The 24,334-nt window shown below is 40.8% G+C and overlaps 1 protein-coding gene across 1 annotated transcript in view; it reads right to left on the bottom strand.

The window, feature by feature from the left end:
* Positions 1 to 24,334, bottom strand: part of LOC124796061 (protein eyes shut-like) — a 227,585-nt gene that overhangs the window by 15,886 nt on the left and 187,365 nt on the right. Inside the window, 14 exon segments of the mRNA XM_047260149.1 lie at positions 2,775 to 2,898; positions 5,328 to 5,428; positions 5,682 to 5,798; positions 5,881 to 5,932; positions 6,031 to 6,335; positions 6,544 to 6,679; positions 6,877 to 6,988; positions 7,059 to 7,374; positions 7,478 to 7,568; positions 7,610 to 7,837; positions 8,745 to 8,842; positions 13,058 to 13,151; positions 13,256 to 13,388; positions 13,567 to 13,755. Coding sequence (XP_047116105.1) covers positions 2,775 to 2,898; positions 5,328 to 5,428; positions 5,682 to 5,798; positions 5,881 to 5,932; positions 6,031 to 6,335; positions 6,544 to 6,679; positions 6,877 to 6,988; positions 7,059 to 7,374; positions 7,478 to 7,568; positions 7,610 to 7,837; positions 8,745 to 8,842; positions 13,058 to 13,151; positions 13,256 to 13,388; positions 13,567 to 13,755 — 2,096 coding nt within the window.

Genomic DNA, 24,334 nt, shown 5'->3' on the forward strand with positions numbered 1-24,334 from the left:
TGCTTTCAGTTGTGGAATACCGTAGAAAGCAAATACAATTTGGAACATTATTTGGCATGAAATTAATAAATGTTGTAAGGCAAATGATCTTCAATGCCCTGATGCAGTAATGTCTGAGCATATGATGTTAGAATCAAATTGTTGGCTAATAAAGACAATGAATTCTTCCTAACAGTAGCTGGAAACACAAAGATAAAAATGGACCTTGAAAAGAAGATCACTTAGAGAAATGGCGGCAAGGGATAAGCAAAATCAAACTTTACCTTAGTGAGTTCAGCTGGGGCTCTTATTTAACAAGGAGACAGGGTGCAGCCAACTGAGGAGTGTGGTACATGTTGGAAAGAAAAATGTCTGCTCTCTGGGATGCAACACATTGAAGCATTCCAGAAAAAATTGATATGGTCAGTCTTGCTTACATTATTTTTTCATCAAGTGACTCTCCACACAATCGTGATAATGAAAGCTGCAGGAGACTCTTTAAGTATTAATGTATGAACTAAAAAAAAGGAAGAATCCCTAACAGAAGGGTGAATCAACAGGGTGTATACATGGACAAGAAAAAAAAATTTCCAGTTAAAAATACATTTTCACCTGGGCGAAAATACCAGGGTGTCTACGTGGACAAGGAAAAAAAATTCCCGGATTTTTCCCTCCCCGATTTCCCGGTTAAAAACACAATTTCTCCCGGATGAAATTACGTATAAAGCGGGTGAAAATACATCCGTGTTAAGCAACAGTATACTTTCCCTCGGAGCTGTAAAACCTATCAGTCCTTTGAATAGTGAAGGTCTTATACCGGCTGAGGACATCCCAGTACTTTAGGAAACAGGAAAAAACAATGCGTTTGGAAAGATGTTTGATGCGAGACAATATGGACAGATTTTATTTTCGTATAGCGAAAGTATATACACAAATTCCACAAGTTACAGCACGGTAGCTTCCGAAGCCTTAAAATAGAGATAGCGTTGAGCGATGCACTTTTGTCAGCCAGTCATAGCTCATGTCACGTGATCTCGCTAGCGAATGACAGCAGTTATTCAGAGCATGAGGCCTATGAGAAAGACAGGCCGCGGCGCGTACGTTACGAACGTAGGCCGATCTCGCTCAACTTAGCAAAGTGCGTTTCTACACTGGTTAACGTAACTAAATGTGTATGTGTGAACGAGAATTCCATCGACTATTGGAATCCACTATTATTAGTCCTACAATGATAAGAAGTCCATAGGCCTACTAACAGGGTCTAATTTGACAATTAAAATTATACCAAAATGATTAACAGTTGCGTTAGGCACCACATCTTCTATGAAAGGAGAACTGTTACGAAGAAGAGACTAAATACTGTAAACAAGCGGTTATACCATATCTATCGAGAAATGATTTTAAATTTTGTTGTACGAACAGTAATCAGTAAGATTTCATAATAACGGATTCCAGTACTAGATGAAATTCTCGTTAGTATGCACGCACCCGGTTGCGAGTTAACAGATTTTATTCGCATTTTGCCCGCTGAGTTAAGGGAACTAGGGAGCTGAGGCCGTTCTTTGTGAAGTACGCACCGCGGCCTGTCTTTCTCGTGGGCCTCGATCAGTGCATAAGACATGTTATGTACTCAACCACTAGCAGCATCATTGTTAAGTAGCACGACCATACAAAGACGAAAGGTTAATGGGTTAAAGTAATGTAAGTACACTATATCTTCACAAAAAGCTGAACTTTTACTTATAATATTGGGCATTAACAATGTTTTGCTGTTTTTTCTCGAAGGGCGTGGTTAGGCAGGAACCTAAGAATGCTTCAGAAACTAAACTGCTGTATTTGATGTATTTCATACATATACTTTCGTATTACGCAAACATGCAGTCCAAATGCCGATGCGAATCAAAGATCTTTCCAAAACGCGTTGTTTTTTGCTGGATTTCGTTTCCTAAAGTGCTCGGAAGTATAAAACCCCTAAACTTTCCATAAGCCGTTTTCCAATAACACTATTTAGTTTTTATTTCGTGATCATAGCTGCAGCGATTTAGGAGAACCTTTACAAAGTGAAGTTTATACTTAGCTGTAGTCAGTGTCATGTTTTCTCGAAGAGTGATGCATCAACTTTTACATTGTTTTTATTCGAAACTCTGAATATACTGTACAACATTTAAATACCCACTGACTTAAGGCTGCGAGCACTCACAACAAGGTATAGGGATCTTTGAGAGCATTCTGCGTTCTGCCTGGCTGGGACTGGAGTGGCAATGAAGGATGGGACAGAATAGGAGTCACCATGGCGTCAGCTGGTCAATGCAAAGCGATCCAGTGACTGGATGAAGTGGGAAGAGACATCGCTGCGAGCTGAGGAGGTGAGGTGAGATGACCAAGCCAGCACTCGATCACACAAAAGACGAGCCATCGCTTTCAGCAGCTAACATCGTTACATGCCTGCTCAAAATCCCAATACCTTGAAACGCCGTAATAATACAGCCGCTGTTACCGTGATTAAATACAAATAAAACAATTGCCGTTTATACATTCAATGCCAAAAAATATAACATGGTATATGTAAAGAGAAAAAAAACGTCCAGACAGTATTACAGGAAAATACTAGCTGGCAAATAATTCGTAAACAAAAACATTACGTAAGTTGGTCAATAATTAAAGAAGAAAAGTCTGGAGCAAGAGTCTCGAAATACGAGTTTATTGAGCCGAGTAGCATGTTCTTCAGATGATCGTAGACTACCGTGTAGCTAGCACGTTTCGAGTTGTTTTTGTGCTCTATCTTTGCAACAAACATTGGCAAATACAGAAGCAGTTACTAGAGTGCACTCCGCAACATCTAAGTTCTCCAGCCATCGGATCACGCAAATCTTTAAGGGCAAATGTTCCGATTCAATGGTCCAAATATACAGAGCTAGTCTGGAATGGAAATCCTTAAATAGGTTTTACAAGGCATGTACAAACTGAATCATCATCCAGAGTGTTTCCTTTATTGCGGACTTGATTAGCAGAAAAATATGGAGAGGGGGCTTGCAAGTACGTCAAAGAACAGCAAGAAAACATAACGTGAAGACAACAATAACAGCTGAACAGGGTTTATTACGTTTCTAGGTACCGAGGGATACATAAAAAGTGACATTATCAATGTACTGGATGTCAAGTAAAACCATATTTTAAAATTAAGCGGGTAAATCATTCCTCTACAAGTAAATCAACATGTACGCTGCTACAGAATATGGACTTTACATTAAAATCGGTATATGTACAACAGAAGGTCTACCAAGTAAAGCACTTTGGAAATTTTACAAACAGTAAAGCGCCTCAGCTGTAAAGTAACTGGGAGGCCAAGTCCTTTGTAACCGGCAGACTTCATAACTTAGAAATTGTGGATGGGAGACAAGAGCAAGCAACCAATAGCAGCAGAGATATATATATATATATATATATATATAATGGAAGGAAACATTCCACGTGGGAAAAATTATATATAAAAACAAAGATGAGGTGACTTACCGAACAAAAGCGCTGGCAGGTCGATAGACACACAAACAAACACAAACACACACACAAAATTCAAGCTTTCGCAACAAACTGTTGCCTCATCAGGAAAGAGGGAAGGAGAGGGGAAGACGAAAGGAAGTGGGTTTTAAGGGAGAGGGTAAGGAGTCATTCCAATCCCGGGAGCGGAAAGACTTACCTTAGGGGGAAAAAAGGACAGGTATACACTCGCACACACGCACATATCCATCCACACATACAGACACAAGCAGACATATTTAAAGACAAAGAGTTTGGGCAGAGATGTCAGTCGAGGCAGAAGTGTAGAGGCAAAGAAGTTGTTGAAAGACAGGTGAGGTATGAGTGGAGGCAACTTGAAATTAGCGGAGATTGAGGCCTGGCGGATGACGAGAAGAGAGGATATACTGAAGGGCAAGTTCCCATCTCCGGAGTTCGGATAGGTTGGTGCTGGTGGGAAGTATCCAGATAACCCGGACGGTGTAACACTGTGCCAAGATGTGCTGGCTGTGCACCAAGGCATGTTTAGCCACAGGGTGATCCTCATTACCAACAAACACTGTCTGCCTGTGTCCATTCATGCGAATGGACAGTTTGTTGCTGGTCATTCCCACATAGAATGCATCACAGTGTAGGCAGGTCAGTTGGTAAATCACGTGGGTGCTTTCACACGTGGCTCTGCCTCTGATCGTGTACACCTTCCGGGTTACAGGACTGGAGTAGGTGGTGGTGGGAGGGTGCATGGGACAGGTTTTGCATCGGGGGCGGTTACAAGGATAGGAGCCAGAGGGTAGGGAAGGTGGTTTGGGGATTTCATAGGGAAATGAAATCCCCAAACCACCTTCCCTACCCTCTGGCTCCTATCCTTGTAACCGCCCCCGATGCAAAACCTGTCCCATGCACCCTCCCACCACCACCTACTCCAGTCCTGTAACCCGGAAGGTGTACACGATCAGAGGCAGGGCCATGTGTGAAAGCACCCACGTGATTTACCAACTGACCTGCCTACACTGTGATGCATTCTATGTGGGAATGACCAGCAACAAACTGTCCATTCGCATGAATGGACACAGGCAGACAGTGTTTGTTGGTAATGAGGATCACCCTGTGGCTAAACATGCCTTGGTGCACAGCCAGCACATCTTGGCACAGTGTTACACCGTCCGGGTTATCTGGATACTTCCCACCAGCACCAACCTATCCGAACTCCGGAGATGGGAACTTGCCCTTCAGTATATCCTCTCTTCTCGTCATCCGCCAGGCCTCAATCTCCGCTAATTTCAAGTTGCCGCCACTCATACCTCACCTGTCTTTCAACAACTTCTTTGCCTCTACACTTCTGCCTCGTCTGACATCTCTGCCCAAACTCTTTGTCTTTAAATATGTCTGCTTGTGTCTGTATGTGTGGATGGATATGTGCGTGTGTGCGAGTGTATACCTGTCCTTTTTTCCCCCTAAGGTAAGTCTTTCCGCTCCCGGGATTGGAATGACTCCTTACCCTCTCCCTTAATACCCACTTCCTTTCGTCTTCCCCTCTCCTTCCCTCTTTCCTGATGAGGCAACAGTTTGTTGCGAAAGCTTGAATTTTGTGTGTATGTTTGTGTGTGTTTGTGTGTCTATCGACCTGCCAGCGCTTTTGTTCGGTAAGTCACCTCATCTTTGTTTTTATATATAATTTTTTCCCACGTGGAATGTTTCCTTCCATTATATATATATATATATATATATATATATATATATATATATATATATATATATATATATATAGAGAGAGAGAGAGAGAGAGAGAGAGAGAGAGAGGAGAAGCCTCATGGTAAGGAATAAGCTAGAACGAAAAGGTGGCGAAGCCTTCAGAGCTTTGCTCGATGAGGGCGGTGGCCTTAATATCTTTCGTCTTTATAATTGAGGTGCCGTACTGTACGTGTAAAATTAGCTAGAAACGTGCAACAGATTACTGGAGTAAGACTGGTTGATAAGTCTTGTCATTCATAGTTTCTTTAAGTGTCAACAAACGCAGCGCTACTAATAATATCATAATTAACACTGATTGTTGCTTGGCAGAGACAGTGTTGTTGAACGTGCCTCATTCGATTTTCAAATCACACAGTCTGTCAGTAGTCAGTGTGCTCGGCTCACCTGCTGAATTCAGTTCTGCACACGTGCGGGGCAAAGTTTTATAAACTGACAAGGTAGGTAACACTCATTGTGTCATATTTCATTATGCGTAATAACGAGGAGCAGCCTAATTTACATCCATCTTTCCTCTTTCTCCAATAAAGGTTACCCACCAACAACCACTGCGACTGCGCCATGTCGATTGGTTTTCAAGATAGCTGGCTTTCAGATCCAGCATTCAAGGACTGGTTGGTGAAAGTACCTACAGACCTTTATAGTGCTAAATGTGGGTGATGTCCAGGGACCCTCATTAACATCCGTACTATTGGAAGATTGGCTCTTACAAGTCACATGACAAAATCCAAGAAGCACGTCGCGAAAGCAGCTGCCATGAGAAGCACAGCAAGTTTGTACATCTACACCCGACCGGCGGCGACCACTTCAACCCAGCAGCCAGATTCTACTTCCACTACCACATCTGCGGATTCAGTGGCGTTGGCCGCTGGAATTGTTGTGCCTCCGCAAAAGCATGTCACTGCAATGTCAAAAGCCGGGAATAAACTGGGAGGAATTGATCGGATGGCAATAAAGGACGAAGTAACAAAGGCAGAAATACTGTGGTGTTTGGAGTGCATCATTTCACACAAGTCACTGCATAGTTCTGCGAACGACGTGTTGCTTTTCCCCGCAATGTTCCCCGCCAGTGAAGTGGCCAAGAGCATGCGCTTACAAAAGGACAAAATCGGTTATATCGTGCAATATGGACTAGCTCCCTTCTTTGAGTCTGAAATTAAATCTGACCTCGTAAACGCATCAAGGATTGTTGTTTCTTTTGACGAATCCTTGAACAAGGTGTGCAAAAGAATCCAGATGGACATTTTAGTGCGTTATTGGGACATTAAAAAAAAATCTAGTGTGCACCCGTTAATACACATCGGCTTTTCTAGGCAGTTCGACGGCAGCTAAGCTACTCGAGTCCTTCAAGAAAAAAATTCCCAGTGAAGCAATGAAAAAACTTTTACAAGTATCGATGGACGGCCCTAACGTCAACTTCGCGTTCTTAAGGGAACTTAAAATTTTTTTGAAAGAAATGGAAGGCGTAGACACCGTTTTACTGGAAATTGGAACGTGTGGGCTTCACGTTGTTCACGGCGCCTTCAAGTCCGCAGTTCAAGAAACACAGTGGATGATAATTCAGTTTTTACGTGCCTTGTACAATCTTTTTAAGGATGTCCCTGCCAGAAAAGCTCCGTGTATTTCGACAACGGAATCGGAGCTGTTTCCCTTAAAGTTTTGCGCGATCCGATGGCTGGAGAATGTGGAAGTTGCTCAGTGAGCTCTAGTAATGCTTCCGTTTCTGCGAATATTTGTTGGAAAACTGGAAGAAAAAAACAAACCAAAATATGCTAGCTACAGAATAGTGGAGGATCACCTCAAGGACAAGTTACTTGGTCTGAAAATTGCCTTTCTCAAGACTCTTGCTGGAGGCTTGACACCTTTCCTAAAGGATTTCCAATCCAATTGGCCGTTAGCACCATTCCTCCACTCTGCTTTGACGGAGATAATGGAGACAACGATGACACGTTTTGTGCAGCCGACGAAGATTTCACCGTCAGTTAATTTGGACAAAGAATCCAATCTTTTGGGTGTGAACCACGTCAAGATTGGGTTCGCTGTCAAGAATGAATTCAGAAAGGGCAGGTCTCTCACAGCCCTTGAAATCGCTCTAAGTTCCGGAGCGAATGCAGAAGAGGAATGATCAAGCTTGTGTCAAAGTTGATGGAAAAATCTCCCTTACACTTTAGGTTGACGAAAGCTGTAAGCTGCTTTGATCCCACAATAGCGTGCAGGGAGGCTGGTCCCAAACGATTTCATTCCTTTCTACAGATTTTGGCGGAGAGCAATTGGATGGATGGTGTATGTGCCGATAAAGCAGAAGCTTCTGTTGTAAAGAAGAACTGCAAAACAAAATTCGAAACATTCAACAAAAAGGAGCAACGGCTGGATGAGTTTTGGATGAAATGTCTCAAAAACCAGAATGCAACGTGCCACGAGCTGCAGAAGGCAATGGAAATCGCGCTCACTTTGTCGCACGGTCAAGCAGCTGCGAAGCGAGGATTCTCGGTGAACAAAGAGTGCCTCTTCGAGAATATGAGGGAACAATCTGTAATGAGCAGAAGACTGATGTACGACGCCGTCAAGGCACACGGCGGAGTCCAAGGAGTGCCTATAACAAAGTCCCTTATACACTCTGTAAGAAACTCACGAGATCGATATGCTGAAGACCTCAAAAATCGAAACTAGGAGTCATACAGGAAAAAGGATCATCTGGCTAAAAGGAAGATTGTTGACGCAGAAATAAGACAGCTTAAAGAGAAGAAGGCAAAAGTTGAGGGGACCATTCAAAATGCTCAGATAGAGCGAGAATCTATTACAGAACGAATCAATGCTCTCGCACACAGTTCCAAGTGAGTTATTCTCCAAGGTCAATTCGTAAATTACAGTATTTGTTGTTAAACATGGTACTTCCTTCTAAATTATTTGTTGTATTGTCTAATAATAATTAAAATGTTTCTTTAATAAAATGTTTTTAAAACAAATTAATATGACAGTGTTATTTATTTGAAACTGCTAATTCCCACAGATATTTAAATATACATTTCAAACAATAACTTCTGTGATTAAAAAATATTTGAAAAATAAACCTAATTTCAGAAATTAAGTATTATAATAAAGACCAGAGCTAAAATTTAGCAACACGAAAATCCGAAAAGAAAGGACTGTAAAAATGCACAAAATATTTTACGGAAAAAATCTCTTATTATTCTAAAACCAAAGACAGTAATTAAAGGTATTTAACAGCGATTAAACCACAAGCTTTTGTATTTAAATAAAAAAATAATAATAAAATCAGATAAATTGAGGAATGGAAGAGGTGAAAGACATACTTGTCCTTACTGAAAGCAAATTTTAGAGCGGGGAATATAGTAGCTGCGCTTGACGCAGGTTTTCGCTCTAAAACTGGACTAATTTCATACAAGAACAAGGTACGGATGTCCAGCTACCTGTCGCTTGACTGGTGCTGGCTTCTGTTGTCCATTTATAGGATTAGTTAGAAAGAAGTAGTAGCGAACGTTAGAGCTGTTCGGAGACGAAGATCCAATTCACCGGCAAAAAAAGTAGAAAAGAAGCGAACTGGTATTGTTCTGCATGCCAGAACACTTCGTCTTTTCTATAGTATAGAAAAGTCGAAGTGCTCTGGCATGAAGAGACTTGTGACATTGCTCAGTAACACATTATTAATTTTTTTGAAGGTCAATTATACTTTTTGCCATTGATTGCATAATTTTTTATCTATGAAAGAACAACATTAAATATGAAAACTAACTTGACGCTTGGTTTTTTTTTAACGTGTTACACATTAAGTCATATCAAATATAAATGTGCGGTAAAATTTTAAATAGTGGCATAAATGACTTATCTTCTGGGCCCGAAATTTTTCAAACGGTTGATCCTCAAGTGTTACCGGTACGTTTTGAATGAGAGTTATAATGCCCTGTGATTTAAGAAATTCACTGCACATTCTCACACGTAACATACATCATCTTGCATGGAAAATTACTTTGAAAGTAACGCTTCTCAAGTCACTATTCGTAATATTTTCCAGTGATCTGTTAGAAATGTAAACAATTGCGACGCAAGCACATTGAATGCACATTAGTTGTTACGGACGTACTGCATAATCTTCGACCTAAAGCCCTTGACACTTTTCGGTGTCAGCAAACTGGTCTGTGCATTGTGTAAATTACTCATTTTCTACGCAACTAAACTTCTATTTTGGTGTTATTCTCTGATTTATGTTTCATTGCTGCAGTATTATTCAGCAGCAGTGGGCTAAAGTTCTTTGTCAGCGTATCAGATCTTACACGTCAAACCTACAAAAATGTAATTGAAATCTAAAAGAATGAAAAATCCCGGAATTCTAAAAAATTCCCGGGTTTTTACCGGATCTCCCGGATGTCCCGGGCCATATACACCCTGAATACACTATACCCAGGTAAAAGTACATTTTTTCCACGTTAAGTAACAATATACTTTCTCTCAGAGCTGGAAGAGTTATCAGTCCTTTGAAAGGTAAAGCATGTAATTTCCTGCCATTTAAGGAACCAAAATCCAGGAAAAACAATGCATTTTGGGAAGACCTTTGTTGCATGGAAACATGTACACTGCATATTTTTGTATCACTAAAGTATAAATACGAATTCCATCAAATACAGTGCGGTAGCTTCTGAAGCACGGAAATCAAGATTACGATGTGCTTTTGTAAGCCCATTGTAGCTCACCGTCAAGTAATCTCATTGGCCAATGATAGCAGATATTCAGAGCATAGGGCACATGCTGCTGTCAGCCAATAGTATTATGACTTTTAACTAGCGTGGACATACAAATAGGAAAAGTTAATAGTTTAAATTAATGCATGTATAATTACAAGAAAACCTAAGCTGTCATGAATAATATTGGTCTTTTTTTGGTGTGTGTTGCCTTTTAATGTATAGCTAACACAAATGAGACAGTAAAATTTTAAATAATTGTGTTAAGAGCTGATCTTCTGGCCTGAAATTTTTCTGAGTGGCTGGTTGTCAAAATGTTATCTTGAAAGTAATGCTTCTTGAACCACCATTCACAATATTTTCCTGCAATCTGTTAGAAATGTAAACTGTTGTGATGTCACACTCACCGAAAGCAGTTTGTTGTTACGAAGTATTATACACCCTTCACCCTAAAGCCTGTGACACATTTTGCTGTCAGCAGACACTTCTGTGTGCACTGTGTTTTGTTATTGTAAATGGCACATTCTATTTGGCCCATTCTCTTTGTAGGTAATTTTTTTTGGTATTATTCTCTCTTTTATGCAGTATTATTCTGCAGCAGCAGGGTAAAGTAAAATTCTTTGCCAGAGTAACAGTTCTTACCAATTAAATTTATAAAAAATTAACTGAATACTAAAACAATGAAAAATGTCTGTAATTCTAAGAATTTCCTTGGTTTTTCCTAGATGAAAAAAATCCACATTTTCCCCAGATTTCCTCATTGTCCCAGGGCACATAGACCCTGATCAGACGTAAATGGAAGTTTTATTTAACAAAAAATTCATTTATTGAAAAACAAAAGACAGTTGCAACTTATTTTTCCATAGTTCCCTCCTTAGAAATATATTTTTCTGAGTGAGAAGGCAAGTTTTTTAATCATAGCATCGTAAAATGAACCTGGCTGCATCAGGAACCAATTGCACAGGAATTTATCCATGCCCTCATCATCTTCACATTGATGCTCTCCTAGAGCTTTTTTAAGCAGTCCAGACAAATGGAAATCTCAGGGCGATAGGTCTTGGATGTAGGGAGGATGATCAAGTTGAATCCAGTGCATTTCCTGCATGCAGTATGGGTCCTGGCATTGTCTTGGAGGAGCATGAACTGTCAAACTGGTTGGTCTCGTCTTTTGGGCTGATATGCATTTCACACCTTCTTCAGCAGCTCACAGTAGTAGACAGCATTGATTTTGCATTATTCCTGCAAAAAATCAATGAGCAAGACGTCTCGCTGGTTGAAAAAAAATGGTAGAAATAACCTTTCCACTTGACAGTTGAGTCTTGACTTTCACTGGGACTCCCTCCCCTTTCCCCCAGCACTCCTTTCTAGCTTGGATTCAGGAGTGTAGTGATGGACCCATATTTCATTGCAGGTGACTATCTGACTCAAAACTGCTTCATCCTATGTTCCCAATCTTGCTGTAAGGCTCTGACAGACCTCCAAATGCCTCAACTTCTGATTTCAGTCAAAAGGCAAGGGACCAATCTGGAACACACTTTAAAAAATTGTTTGGCATTTTTTATGATCGCTTGACAGCTCCCATAACTATTTATGATCTGTTCTGTAATATGTGATACTCTGTTGTCGATCGCCTTCAAGAATGTCTTGAATTATACAAATGTTTTTGTCTGTAATGGTGGTCTGAGGACAGCAATCATATTGCTGATTTTCCACACTTTCTCATCATTCCTTGAGCTCTTTATGCCAGTCAGGCACGCGTGTCCATGACAATGTTTGATCACTGAACTGTGCAGTCAATCTTGGGAAAATTTTTGTCATTTGAACTCCTTCAGGAGTAAAAAATTTTACAATCATGCCTTACACAGTGGGCGGTGCACCTGTTGCTTCGACATAATGAGCATTACTGATGAAGCTGTTGGAAATATGTGATAGCCAGGTCTCCCTACTTCTAATGCCCCCACTCAACAATATTAGATTCGCAGGTCCGCTCCTGTCAACTGCTGATGCTCAGGAACAAAAATCCTGTTTACATTTGATTCACCCTCATAAGCGCTATAATGAAAAATACCCTCTGGTGTTTCATTAGGGTTTACAGTGTGTATATTTAGATATTAATGTATTTCATCAGTATTGGGCATTTTCCTTTCAAATTTGTGCAGAGTCGATACTCACTGACACAATACAAGGCCGTCATGTTGTATTAAGTGTGTAATGTTTATATATATGTAGAAAACATTTGTACACTGAATTACATTGAAAAACAGTACCAAGGCAAATAGTGCAACAGTATAATGCCTCACAACTGTTCCACCAGTGCACCAGTGATGCAAATTAGACTTTCAAATATAAAAACCAAATACGAACAAATGTCAATTAAAAAATTTCATCACGCCATTTTCACACCATAACAGCTGATGCAAAACTATTTGCATCCCGCATAGGCCATGGTGTAAATCATAACAAACAATGAGGCACAGCTCCACACCAGCAGAAAATATCAATGGACAGCAATTTCTGGCCAACCACTGCCCCTCCCCCCTTCCAGATAGCCCAACAGCCACTCCAGCAGCAAACAGTAAACAAAAATGTCATTATGTTATGTTAAATTAAACATAAAACAAAAAGAGTGAAAAAAACTACAAATGAGTCACACAGTCATGGTTTCCAAACAAAGTCAGTATGGTCACAAGTAATGAAGGTTTTTGAAATGCATAAACAAATGCTGAATGTCATGTATCATCATCCTAAACCATATCTTCTATTTAACTGCCCTAATTTCTACTAGACCACTACACCGGTTCTCCAATGACTGTTTCCAGATTTCCATCTTATTTTTTACTCCCATTAACCCATTTATCTTTTCCAAATGTAAACATCTAAGTTAGTAGGTTTCAATTTATTATCTCTCTCATAACAAAGTTTCTCCATCCCTTTTTCAATTGATCTTCTGTGCTTCGGGGTAATTTAATTTCTGATAATGACCACTTTGTTTATAATGTAGGAGCCAGAGTGAAATGTGGAAGTTACGACCGGCCAAGAACGTTACTTCTGTCTGAAAACCAAATAGCAGTGCGGATGTCTACTATGTACCTGATGACTAGCAACATACCCTATACATGTGCATTTGACACTTTGTGTCCAATTGCAGCGTTAATGATGACAGACATTATAGATACACCTTGAACAAGTATCTCATTATTGCCTCTGTATCTTCATTATAAATTATAGTAATATAATTTAATAATTCATTCTAAACAGCAATGAATAAAATATATTCAATATATTCTGATGAAATATATGCAACAGAGCAAGACAGCAATGTAGAAGAGAGAAGCTTTTTACCTGCCATTAGTGTGAGGCCTCTGTAACATCTGAACTCTGCTGTCTTTGTACAAACTCGTAGAGACTTCAGTTTTGTGAATTTGTCTTTTGGGGTTGTCAGTTTTTCTATTTAGATTATTTTATTAAAAGCAGCACACAATGAATACAGTAACACTCAAAGATGCATATACTATTTTCCTTGCTCAATTTCTGTAAGAAGCTGAGGTACATCCAGCTACACACACATGTATCACATACACACACTCAAAGTGAAACACTACAAAAATCAAATATGACTACTGACCTAAATATAGAATCTTTCCAAGAGCTGGGAGTCTTTCTCCAGCATGCATTGTCCCAGTGCTTAGACTACCATCAACTCTTAGATAAAGCTTTCGACCATATCTCCAAGCAAGAACTTGATGCCATTCTCTTGGGGCTAGGACTCTTCCACTTCGTATAACAATAGTTTCACTGCGTTTTCTTGACTGACCTTTGGTGTGGAAAAAAAATATGAAGCTTAGTAAATATTTTAATGTCACACAAAATGTCAGAGTGACCATTATTCAAATGTAACATGAAACTAGAGTTTTTCCGTTTCTGCAATACAGACAAGCCAAATTAAAACATTAAAAGAACAAATATATTGATAGAAACCTGTTTGGAAGTGAAGAACTTCTTATTCAATAATACAGACATGTAAACAAGGAAAGACCTATTATGTAAGTAATGATTATTTTCAATAATTTAAAGAAATTTTTGTTTGATAACCGAGCAGAAGTTAGAACTAATATATATTTTGTGCTATGAGGCTTGTATCTGTAACATGCTATTTGCATTTTTAACTCTAAATATTTAGTTCTTTGAGCTCATTTCAGTCTCTTTACAATGGTGTTTATGACTAGTTTACATGAACAACAGGAACATTCCAATATCAGCCTTTTTCCTATTTGTCTCATTCTCAGTTTTATCATTTCTTCTCTTCTTGTTAAATGGTTTCTTGAACTCCATATACTTACAGGGATTTTACATTTGGGTTTATTTGTATTGTTGTTGTTGTGGTCTTCAGTCCTGAGACTGGTTTGATGCAGCTCTCCATGCCACTCTATCCTGTGCAAGCTTTTTCATCTCCCAGTACCTACTGCAACCTACATCCTCCTGAATCTGCTTAGTGTATTCATCTCTTGGTCTCCCTCTACGATTTTTACCCTCCACGCTGCCCTCCAATACTAAATTGGTGATCCCTTGATGCCTCAGAACATGTCCTACCAACCGATCCCTTCTTCTGGTCAAGTTGTGCCACAAACTTCTCTTCTCCCCAATCCTATTCAATACTTCCTCATTAGTTATGTGATCTACCCATCTAATCTTCAGCATTCTTCTGTAGCACCACATTTCGAAAGCTTCTATTCTCTTCTTGTCCAAACTATTTATCGTCCATGTTTCACTTCCATACATGGCTACACTCCATACGAATACTTTCAGAAATGACTTCCTGACACTTAAATCAATACTGGATGTTAACAAATTTCTCTTCTTCAGAAACGCTTTCCTTGCCATTGCCAGCCTACATTTTATATCCTCTCTACTTCTACCATCATCAGTTATTTTGCTCCCCAAATAGCAAAACTCCTTTACTACTTTAAGTGCCTCATTTCCTAATCTAATTCCCTCAGCATCACCCGACTTAATTAGACTACATTCCATTATCCTTGTTTTGCTTTTGTTGATGTTCATCTTATATCCTCCTTTCAAGACACTGTCCATTCCATTCAATTGCTCTTCCAAGTCCTTTGCTGTCTCTGACAGAATTACAATGTCATCGGCGAACCTCAAGGTTTTTATTTCCTCTCCATGAATTTTAATACCTACTCCGAATTTTTCTTTTGTTTCCTTTACTGCTTGCTCAATATACAGATTGAACAACATCGGGGACAGGCTACAACCCTGTCTTACTCCCTTCCCAACCACTGCTTCCCTTTCATGTCCCTCGACTCTTATAACTGCCACCTGGTTTCTGTACAAATTGTAAATAGTCTTTCGCTCCCTGTATTTTACCCCTGCCACCTTCAGAATTTGAAAGAGAGTATTCCAGTCAACATTGTCAAAAGCTTTCTCTAAGTCTACAAATGCTAGAAATGTAGGTTTGCCTTTCCTTAATCTTTCTTCTAAGATAAGTCGTAAGGTCAATATTGCCTCACGTGTTCCAGTGTTTCTACGGAATCCAAACTGATCTTCCCCGAGGTTGGCTTCTACTAGTTTTTCCATTCGTCTGTAAAGAATTCGTGTTAGTATTTTGCAGCTGTGACTTATTAAGCTGATAGTTCGGTAATTTTCACATCTGTCAACACCTGCTTTCTTTGGGATTGGAATTATTATATTCTTCTTGAAGTCTGAGGGTATTTCGCCTGTTTCATACATCTTGCTCACCAGATGGTAGAGTTTTGTCAGGACTGGCTCTCCCACGGTTGTCAGTAGTTCCAATGGAATATTGTCTACTCCGGGGGCCTTGTTTCGACTCAGGTCTTTCAGCGCTCTGTCAAACTCTTCACGCAGTATCGTATCTCCCATTTCATCTTCATCTACATCCTCTTCCATTTCCATAATATTGTCCTCAAGTACATCGCCCTTGTATAGACCCTCTATATACTCCTTCCACCTTTCTGCTTTCCCTTCTTTGCTTCGAACTGGGTTTCCATCTGAGCTCTTGATATTCATACCAGTCGTTCTCTTATCTCCAAAGGTCTCTTTAATTTTCCTGTAGGCGGTATCTATCTTACCCCTAGTGAGATAGGCCTCTACATCCTTACATTTGTCCTCTAGCCATTCCTGCTTAGCCATTTTGCACTTCCTGTCGATCTCATTTTTGAGACGTTTGTATTCCTTTTTGCCTGTTTCACTTACTGCATTTTTATATTTTCTCCTTTCATCAATTAAATTCAATATTTCTTCTGTTACCCAAGGATTTCTACTAGCCCTCGTCTTTTTACCTACTTGATCCTCTGCTGCCTTCACTACTTCGTCCCTCAAAGCTACCCATTCTTCTTCTACTGTATTTATTTCCCCCATTCCTGTCAATTGCTCCCTTATGCTCTCCCTGAATCTCTGTACAACCTCTGGTTCTTTCAGTTTATCCAGGTCCCATCTCCTTAAATTCCCATCTTTTTGCAGTTTCTTCAGTTTTAATCTACAGGTCATAACCAATAGATTGTGGTCAGAGTCCACATCTGCCCCTGGAAATGTCTTACAATTTAAAACCTGGTTCCTAAATCTCTGTCTTACCATTATATAATCTATCTGATACCTTTTAGTATCTCCAGGGTTCTTCCATGTATACAACCTTCTTTCATGATTCTTAAACCAAGTGTTAGTTATGATTATGTTGTGCTCTGTGCAAAATTCTACCAGACGGCTTCCTCTTTCATTTCTGTCACCCAGTCCATATTCACCTACTATGTTTCCTTCTCTCCCTTTTCCTACACTCGAATTCCAGTCACCCATGACTATTAAATTTTCGTCTCCCTTCACAATCTGAATAATTTCTTTTATTTCATCATACATTTCTTCAATTTCTTCGTCATCTGCAGAGCTAGTTGGCATATAAACTTGTACCACTGTAGTAGGTGTGGGCTTCATATCTATCTTGGCCACAATAATGCGTTCACTATGCTGTTTGTAGTAGCTTACCCGCATTCCTATTTTCCTATTCATTATTAAACCTACTCCTGCATTCCCCCTATTTGATTTTGTGTTTATAACCCTGTAGTCACCTGACCAGAAGTCTTGTTCCTCCTGCCACCGAACTTCACTAATTCCCACTATATCTAACTTCAACCTATCCATTTCCCTTTTTAAATTTTCTAACCTACCTGCCCGATTAAGGGATCTGACATTCCACGCTCCGATCCGTAGAACGCCAGTTTTCTTTCTCCTGATAACGACATCCTCTTGAGTAGTCCCCGCCCGGAGATCCGAATGGGGGACTATTTTACCTCCGAAATATTTTACCCAAGAGGACGCCATCATCATGTAATCATACAGTAAAGCTGCATGCCCTCGGGAAAAATTACGGCTGTAGTTTCCCCTTGTAAGGACTGAAAAATAATTTTATGTGTACGTAGTTGTGCGTTTATGGTAGCCTGTGTTCTGAGTATTTCATATCACGTGATAATGTTGTTTTCAACACTTCTCATGTAGACTGAGAGTTCTTGTTACCCTCCCAGACATAATGATGGATCAATCAACATGCATACATTCAGCATAATGTCACATGGCAAAACACTTCCAACAAATTTAATGGCTCCTTTGGACTACCATGATCTCTTCTGTCAACCAGCCAAAATTTACGGCAAGCTCTCCAGCTGACAATGATCCTCGACAATGTGGTTTTCTCCTGGGCTGTCATTTGGACTCTGTGACTACCTACCGATAACATTTGATTAGCCCCCCTGCCTCATATGTGGCTGTCTTTGTCCACCATTCAACCAACTATAGTATTTTCAGTGAACGAACTGTTGGTGTATCAAGTGGTGTTACATTCCATTCCAGTAGTAAGATGTGTAATTCTGTATCTACCTAGTCAACAAATGATGCTCACAAATTACTCATAGAAGCAATGTAGTGATTAAATATTTGGGAGAGTGCAACTTTCTGTGGTTTCTGTTACGTGTTTTTGTACACAATGAATGTACCGAGGGGTGTTGCGAGTCTCCAAGGTGAGGCAGCAATTGCAGTGACTCCACAAGATAAAGTACTTTCAATGGCTTCATGCATCATCATCCCAGGTTGGAGCATGGAGCAGCAGAGCAAGGTCAGAGCAGATGGATTGAGTAAACAATGTGGTGAGCATTCCAGGACAAAACTGAAGCAGCTTATATAATAATCATTCAGGTAACAATGTATCAAACTGGTCTATAGACACTGTTATGTAATATCTGGGCAAATTAACATATGATGTTTCTCAGCTTGAAAAGTCTTGTATAGGAGAACTTATTTATTTTGATGAAACAATATACGGAGATTGTTATACAAGAAACTGTTTGTATTTGTTTTTGAGAGTTCCATATTTCACAGAAGACTCTTAATTCAACCATTGATTCCGGCTGGGGAGAAGTTCAGCAGTTCTGCACCAGCATGGTGAAAACACTGTTTTATTTCAGGTGCAGAAAATTATAGCCACGAGAAGTCGACAAATTCAAACCAGAAGACAGATAGGGAACATCACAATGGGCGTACCAAGAGTGTGGTTCATATCACAGTGTTTCTCTGTCGAACCTACAAACAGTGCTCTCCAGCAATTACTCAACAAACATTTAGAATGGTATCTACCTCCAGAAATCTTGTGTTTGGTGTATTTCCTGAACAGTCAGGAACTATTATTTTCTGCAATTTAATTGTAAGTAAGCTGTGTGTAATAACATAAGTGTTATTGAAGGAGCAGACTTACAATAATATCTGTGGTGTCACTGCCAGACACCACACTTGCTAGGTGGTAGCCTTTAAATCGGCCGCGGTCCGTTAGTATACGTCGGACCCGCGTGTCGCCACTATCAGTGATTGCAGACCGAGTGCCACCACACAGCAGGTCTAGTCTAGAGAGACTCCCTAGCACTCACCCAGTTGTACAGCCGACTTTGCTAGCGATGGTTCACTGACTACATACGCTCTCATTTGCAGAGACGACAGTTTAGCGTAGCCTTCAGCTACATCATTTGCTGTGACCTAGTAAAGCGCCATATTCAGTTACTATGTTTTCTGAACAGATAATATTGTGACTCATGTACCGTCAAGAGCGACGTTCATCATTAATGGATTAAAGTTAAGTATCAAACTAATTATGTCCACTTTCTGAATTCTAATTCCTTGTCATGTTCCAGACCTCACGTCAGTATAGTTCTTCCCTCCTCACACCAGCCTGCGTGAGCTAAAACATGTGCATTGCGTTTCTGCTAACACAACATCCATTTTTCAATTTATTTTCATGGTTTTTATTTTTTTGAGTTTAGACCATTTTTTAAAAGCCTTCTGTGAGCACTTCCATTTCATTCATCTTACAACACAATTTGCAAAGAATTTTGTTGATCATTTTTATTTGATGATTATAGTTTTCAGTAAATTGAAATTCTGTATGCATTCCAAGTTTTTCTTTCATGCATTCTATCATAAATATTTCTGCATAATAAAATGCAATGACATACTTACTGACATGTCCCAAAAACTTTTTCAGCTCTTTTTAACTGTCTAAGTAACTATTAAAATTTTCTTTATTTATTGTGCTGTTTCAGCTACTGCCATCATCAGATATCTGTGATTAAGATTAAAGGAACATAAAGAATGACAGGCATTTGTTATACAATAGAAAAGTACAAAAAATGAAAAATTAAAATGTTAAAAAAATACTTTTAAAAGTATGCTCTCGAAGAAGCTTAGAGTTTGCAGAACAATGTTCAGTACCCATCTTAAGACCTACGCCTAGTTGGGTGTTAACCAACAGTTGGCTCAAAAATTTGTAGGAAGATGTAAGTAGGTAGCACTTTGCTTTGCTTTGATGGGCAAGCATGCTGAGCCTGCCCTGTGGCAGCGTACACACTCATGCTATTCCTGCATGGCCTGGCAATGTTGACTTGTATTATGGCCTGTCATGGGGGCCCAGGCTGTTGGGAAGTGCAGGTGCTGGTCCTCATGCCATTGTGGACTGAATCACTCACACAACGGGTCCAGCTAAAGCATAGTCAGTCAGTGGTGATGCTGGTGGGCCAAACTGTTGACAAGACAATTGTGGGATGGGTCTGCCTTTTTGTAAGATGCGTGTGTGGTCAAGTGGAACCTGTCTCATAGCGGTAGGAGGCCCACATCCTCATGGTGCTGACGTGTCGAGCAGAGCCAGGGAAGGCACAGCACTTGATTCAACACCCTACTCTGCACCTGCTGAAGTGTGGCAATGTGGGAGGTGGCAATGTGGGTGTTAGCAGCATACCCCCATACCGTGGCCACATACTCCAACACTGGATGAACCAGTATTAAGTAGAGTATAATACCACAGCAGGGGGGAAGTGTTGACACGGGGTTCAGCAAGGGATAGAGCACACAGATGCTCCCCACAGCCCTGTTCTGGATCTCATGGACATGAAGAAGCCAGGTGAGGCACTGGTTGAGTCTTGGTCCACAGGGAGCCTCTTGTGATGGCGACTGGCGGGAGAGCTGGTGGGGGCTTTCGTTATGTAAAGAGACTTTCCTTCTTCTTCACAGGATTGAAATAGAGCCCCATTTGGTGGCCCACACAACCAAAGCATCACAGACAGGCTGGAGACAGTGGCTCATGTTATACTGTGAGTGAACAAAACCATGTCATTGGCATAGAGAGTCAGTGCCACGCATGCCACCCACAGTGCATCAAAAATGTACAGAGAGTACAACAAGGGACCAAGTACAGACCCCTGTGGCATCCCTGCATGTACTGGGGAGAAGATTAGCATTTAACGTCCCGTCAACAACGAGGTCATTAGAGACGGAACACAAGCTCGGATTAGAGAAGGATTGGGAAGGAAATTGGCCATGCCCTTTCAAAGGAATCATCCCGGCATTTGCCTAAAACACTTAGGGAAATCACAGAGAACCTAAATCAGGATGGCCGAAGACGGGTTTGAACCATCGTCCTCCCAAATGCGAGTCCAGTGTGCTAACCACTGTGCCACCATGCTCGGTGCATGTACTGGCCTCAGGGTGGATGTGCCTTGTTTGGTCCTTACATGGGAGGTCCTGCAAGAAAGGTAGGACACAGGAGGACACCATATGACATCGGAACCCAAGGCACAAAGAGCGTGCACCAAAGGCCATCATGCCACACGGAGTCCAACGCCCTAGATCTGTCCAGAAGCACCACACCAAAGTACTCCCATGACTCCAGTGGCCTCATGGCATGATCAACCAGGTGTAGTAGTTGGTGAGAGGTGGCATGGCCACTTCTGAAGCCAAACTGCTCATCAGGCATGGGACATTCCTGGTTGACATGTGCCTGCAGACACTGCAGATGGAGCTTCTCAAAAACATTGGAGAGGGGACTGATGGGATGGTAGTTTAGTGCCAGCTGAGGGTCTTTGTTGGTTTTCAGGATGATGAACACTTCCACAAGTTACCATGCAGATGAGTAGCCCCTAAATGAAAAATCTTGTTAAAGATGTCAGCTACATGCTCAGTGGATCCCCTGTCATAGGAGAACGTTAGTGATCCCATAACTGCCCTCTGCCTGGCTGGTGTCGAGCGATTGAGGCTTCAATGCAGCTTTCTCTTCATAGATGGGAGGTACGGCACTGCCCACATCACAAGCTGCCAGGAAGGTACACAGCTATTCGTTGACAAGGTGGATGTGGTCATCATTCACAACATCCACTACTGGGGTGAAATTGACCTCAAAAGCATTGGCCACATCCTGCTTATTGCAACTGCAGCAAGGTGACCAGTCTGCCACCTTCTTCATGCACTCGCAGTTCTGATGTGACTCAGTGAACTTAATGCAATGGGTTGGCATTGTACAGTATTGCACCATGTAGTCGAGGGCATGGTAGAAGAAGCATTGAGCCCATCTGCCACTGGCATGGAGTGGTTCAACCTCCATTATGACGTCAGCAATCTTAGTAACATGCAAAATCTTCCAGTTATTTGTGCTGTCCACTAGGATTATAAGGAGCAGTGGCATGTTCCTGTGTGTCCTAGGTGATGGCATGAGTTCGGTGGGCCAAGATGCCATAGCCCAGGGTCATCAGTTCTTGTTTGATGTGGTCCGAGCCATCTTGAGTGGGAGATGAGGAAGGCAACCTTCAGCAGATGGAGAGGCCTGATGTTGTGCATGAAGCATTGGAGCCCCTTGGTGTGGATGTAAGTCATGAGCTTGGTGTGGTCATCGGTGGTTGCCGTGTAGACCTTATAAAGGTCATCATCGAGAACATGGATCAATGTCAAGTTTGTCATCTCCAGTTTATCAACTGGAAATCTTTGTATACTTCCTGCTATTATATGATGACTGGGGGGAGGTTCCCTTGTTGGTGGTGTCTTAAGTCACCGCCTGCAACTGCTTCATGCATCATCTCAAAATGGTTCCCTGTAAGGATCGGTAATGATTACACTTACTTGAGCACTTGGGTCCATGCAGTGTGTTTCCACTTTGGTATGACAAAGCTGTCTGTATCCTGCTGTGGAGAAGGAGCAGGAGCACCCTTCTGTGCCCTCTATTTTGGTTGCCATGGGACAGAGGTGGATAGAGATGAGAAGTCATTCTCATCCCCCACTGCAAGCTACTTGCACAAGGCCTGCGGAACTCCCATGTGGTCATCTTTATGGGACATGCCTTTTGGGTCTATACCAGATTGGCTTCAGGTAGGCCAATGGCATCTTCCTTTGCCATGACTGGCTGGGCAGCACTGTAGCCTCTTGCGGAATCATGGCTGGCAAGGCTGATTGTGGCAGTGCTGTGGCTTCTTCATGGTGAACCACCACTGGCAGAGTCTGCCTGGTCAGGACAATGACTGCTTCAGTGGCTGTGACTGGATGAGCCTTCCTTGACAGTACTATAATGTCTTGCATCACGGCAGGGCCACTCCAGGCAGTGTGAAGTTACCGCTGGTGATGCAGCAGGATGCTGCTTCGTCTGTGCAGCAAATAATTTGTGCTCCTCATCCTCTCATCAGTGTAGTGAGCCACTGATAGCAATGTGGTTCATGACCAAAATATTCTCAGTTGTTACACAGCGAGTGTGACAAATCCTTCCCGTTGTCCAGGTCTTGTCCAGTGGCTGAATGCTGCTTCATTGTAAGTGGAGGCCAGATGGAGCCATCAATCATGCAAGCACCATCGGATGGTGATCTGTCACATCCTTCACTACAGCATGGTCCGTCTTCATCAACATCTAACTCGGAAATCATCAGATGGCACTGGAGTGGGAGAATATGCCTGTCAAATTTTATTTTATTATTTATATTTTTCTCTCTCTTTATACTTATAATAAGACAGGTAGCATTTAAAATTTGAACATTTAGCACAAACATTTTCAGATGGCTTCAGTAATCCCATGTAGAGTTCATTAAACAAATAACAAGTATTCAGTGAAACTACACAATAATATCTGTATAACAGCTGCATGAAGTTTAGTATTAAATACATTTTGCATTGACAAGATGCTGCTATTATACGTTTAATGACCATACATATCAGCAGATGAAGGGATTAACAATGGGCAATAGTTTACGCAGAAGAGTTTTATAAATGATCTAGAGAACAGATTCTTTTAAGAGAACCAGTACATAGATCAGCAAATCATTTATTACAAGGGATATGTCAATATGTCAATGATATTATTTTATTATATAGAGGTAATGCTGATGAAATATAAGAAGTCACTAGGTAAATGAGTGCAAGGAGGAACAGAGAGAAAGAGAGGCTTAATCTTTCTGGGCCTTGTAACTACTGACAATGATGGGACACACAAAATAGGTGTATACACAGGAAAGCATCCAATACCATGTGACCATATATGTGAAGTCATGTCACCCCTCAAGACATAAGTGTGCTTTCTGTAGGTCTATAATACACAGACTCATGAAGTTACCCTTGTATGAAGGCAAAATTGAGAAAGAGATTCAAATAATTATGCATAAAGGTCATGCAAATGGGTGTAGGAATAGTGAAATCATCAAAATGTATCAGAAAATTAAATATGAGAAAAGTACTCAACAAAGGAGCTATCAAAAAAAGATTTACAGCATTATCCAAGCTAACATTAGTAAAGGTTCAAACCAGAGGGAGCCTGGGACAAAGTTTACGCCCCAGAATTTAAACTAGACATGACAAACAGTGACTCAGTAGCATTTAAAATAAGCTGCAATGACTGTGAAAAGTTTTCTGTAGGACTAGCTGAAAGGAAACTCGTGACAATGGTTAGGGAACAATCCTACGATGTGAATGGTAAAGCACTAATGATGAATTTAAAAATGCATAAGAATAATTTAGGATAGGCAATTAAAAGCCTGGAACTATTGCACATAGTCCCTGAGGATAAGCCTTCAACAATCTGGAAGAAT

The sequence above is a fragment of the Schistocerca piceifrons genome, chromosome 4 (assembly GCF_021461385.2).
Source record: "Schistocerca piceifrons isolate TAMUIC-IGC-003096 chromosome 4, iqSchPice1.1, whole genome shotgun sequence".
Lineage (NCBI taxonomy): Eukaryota > Metazoa > Arthropoda > Insecta > Orthoptera > Acrididae > Schistocerca > Schistocerca piceifrons.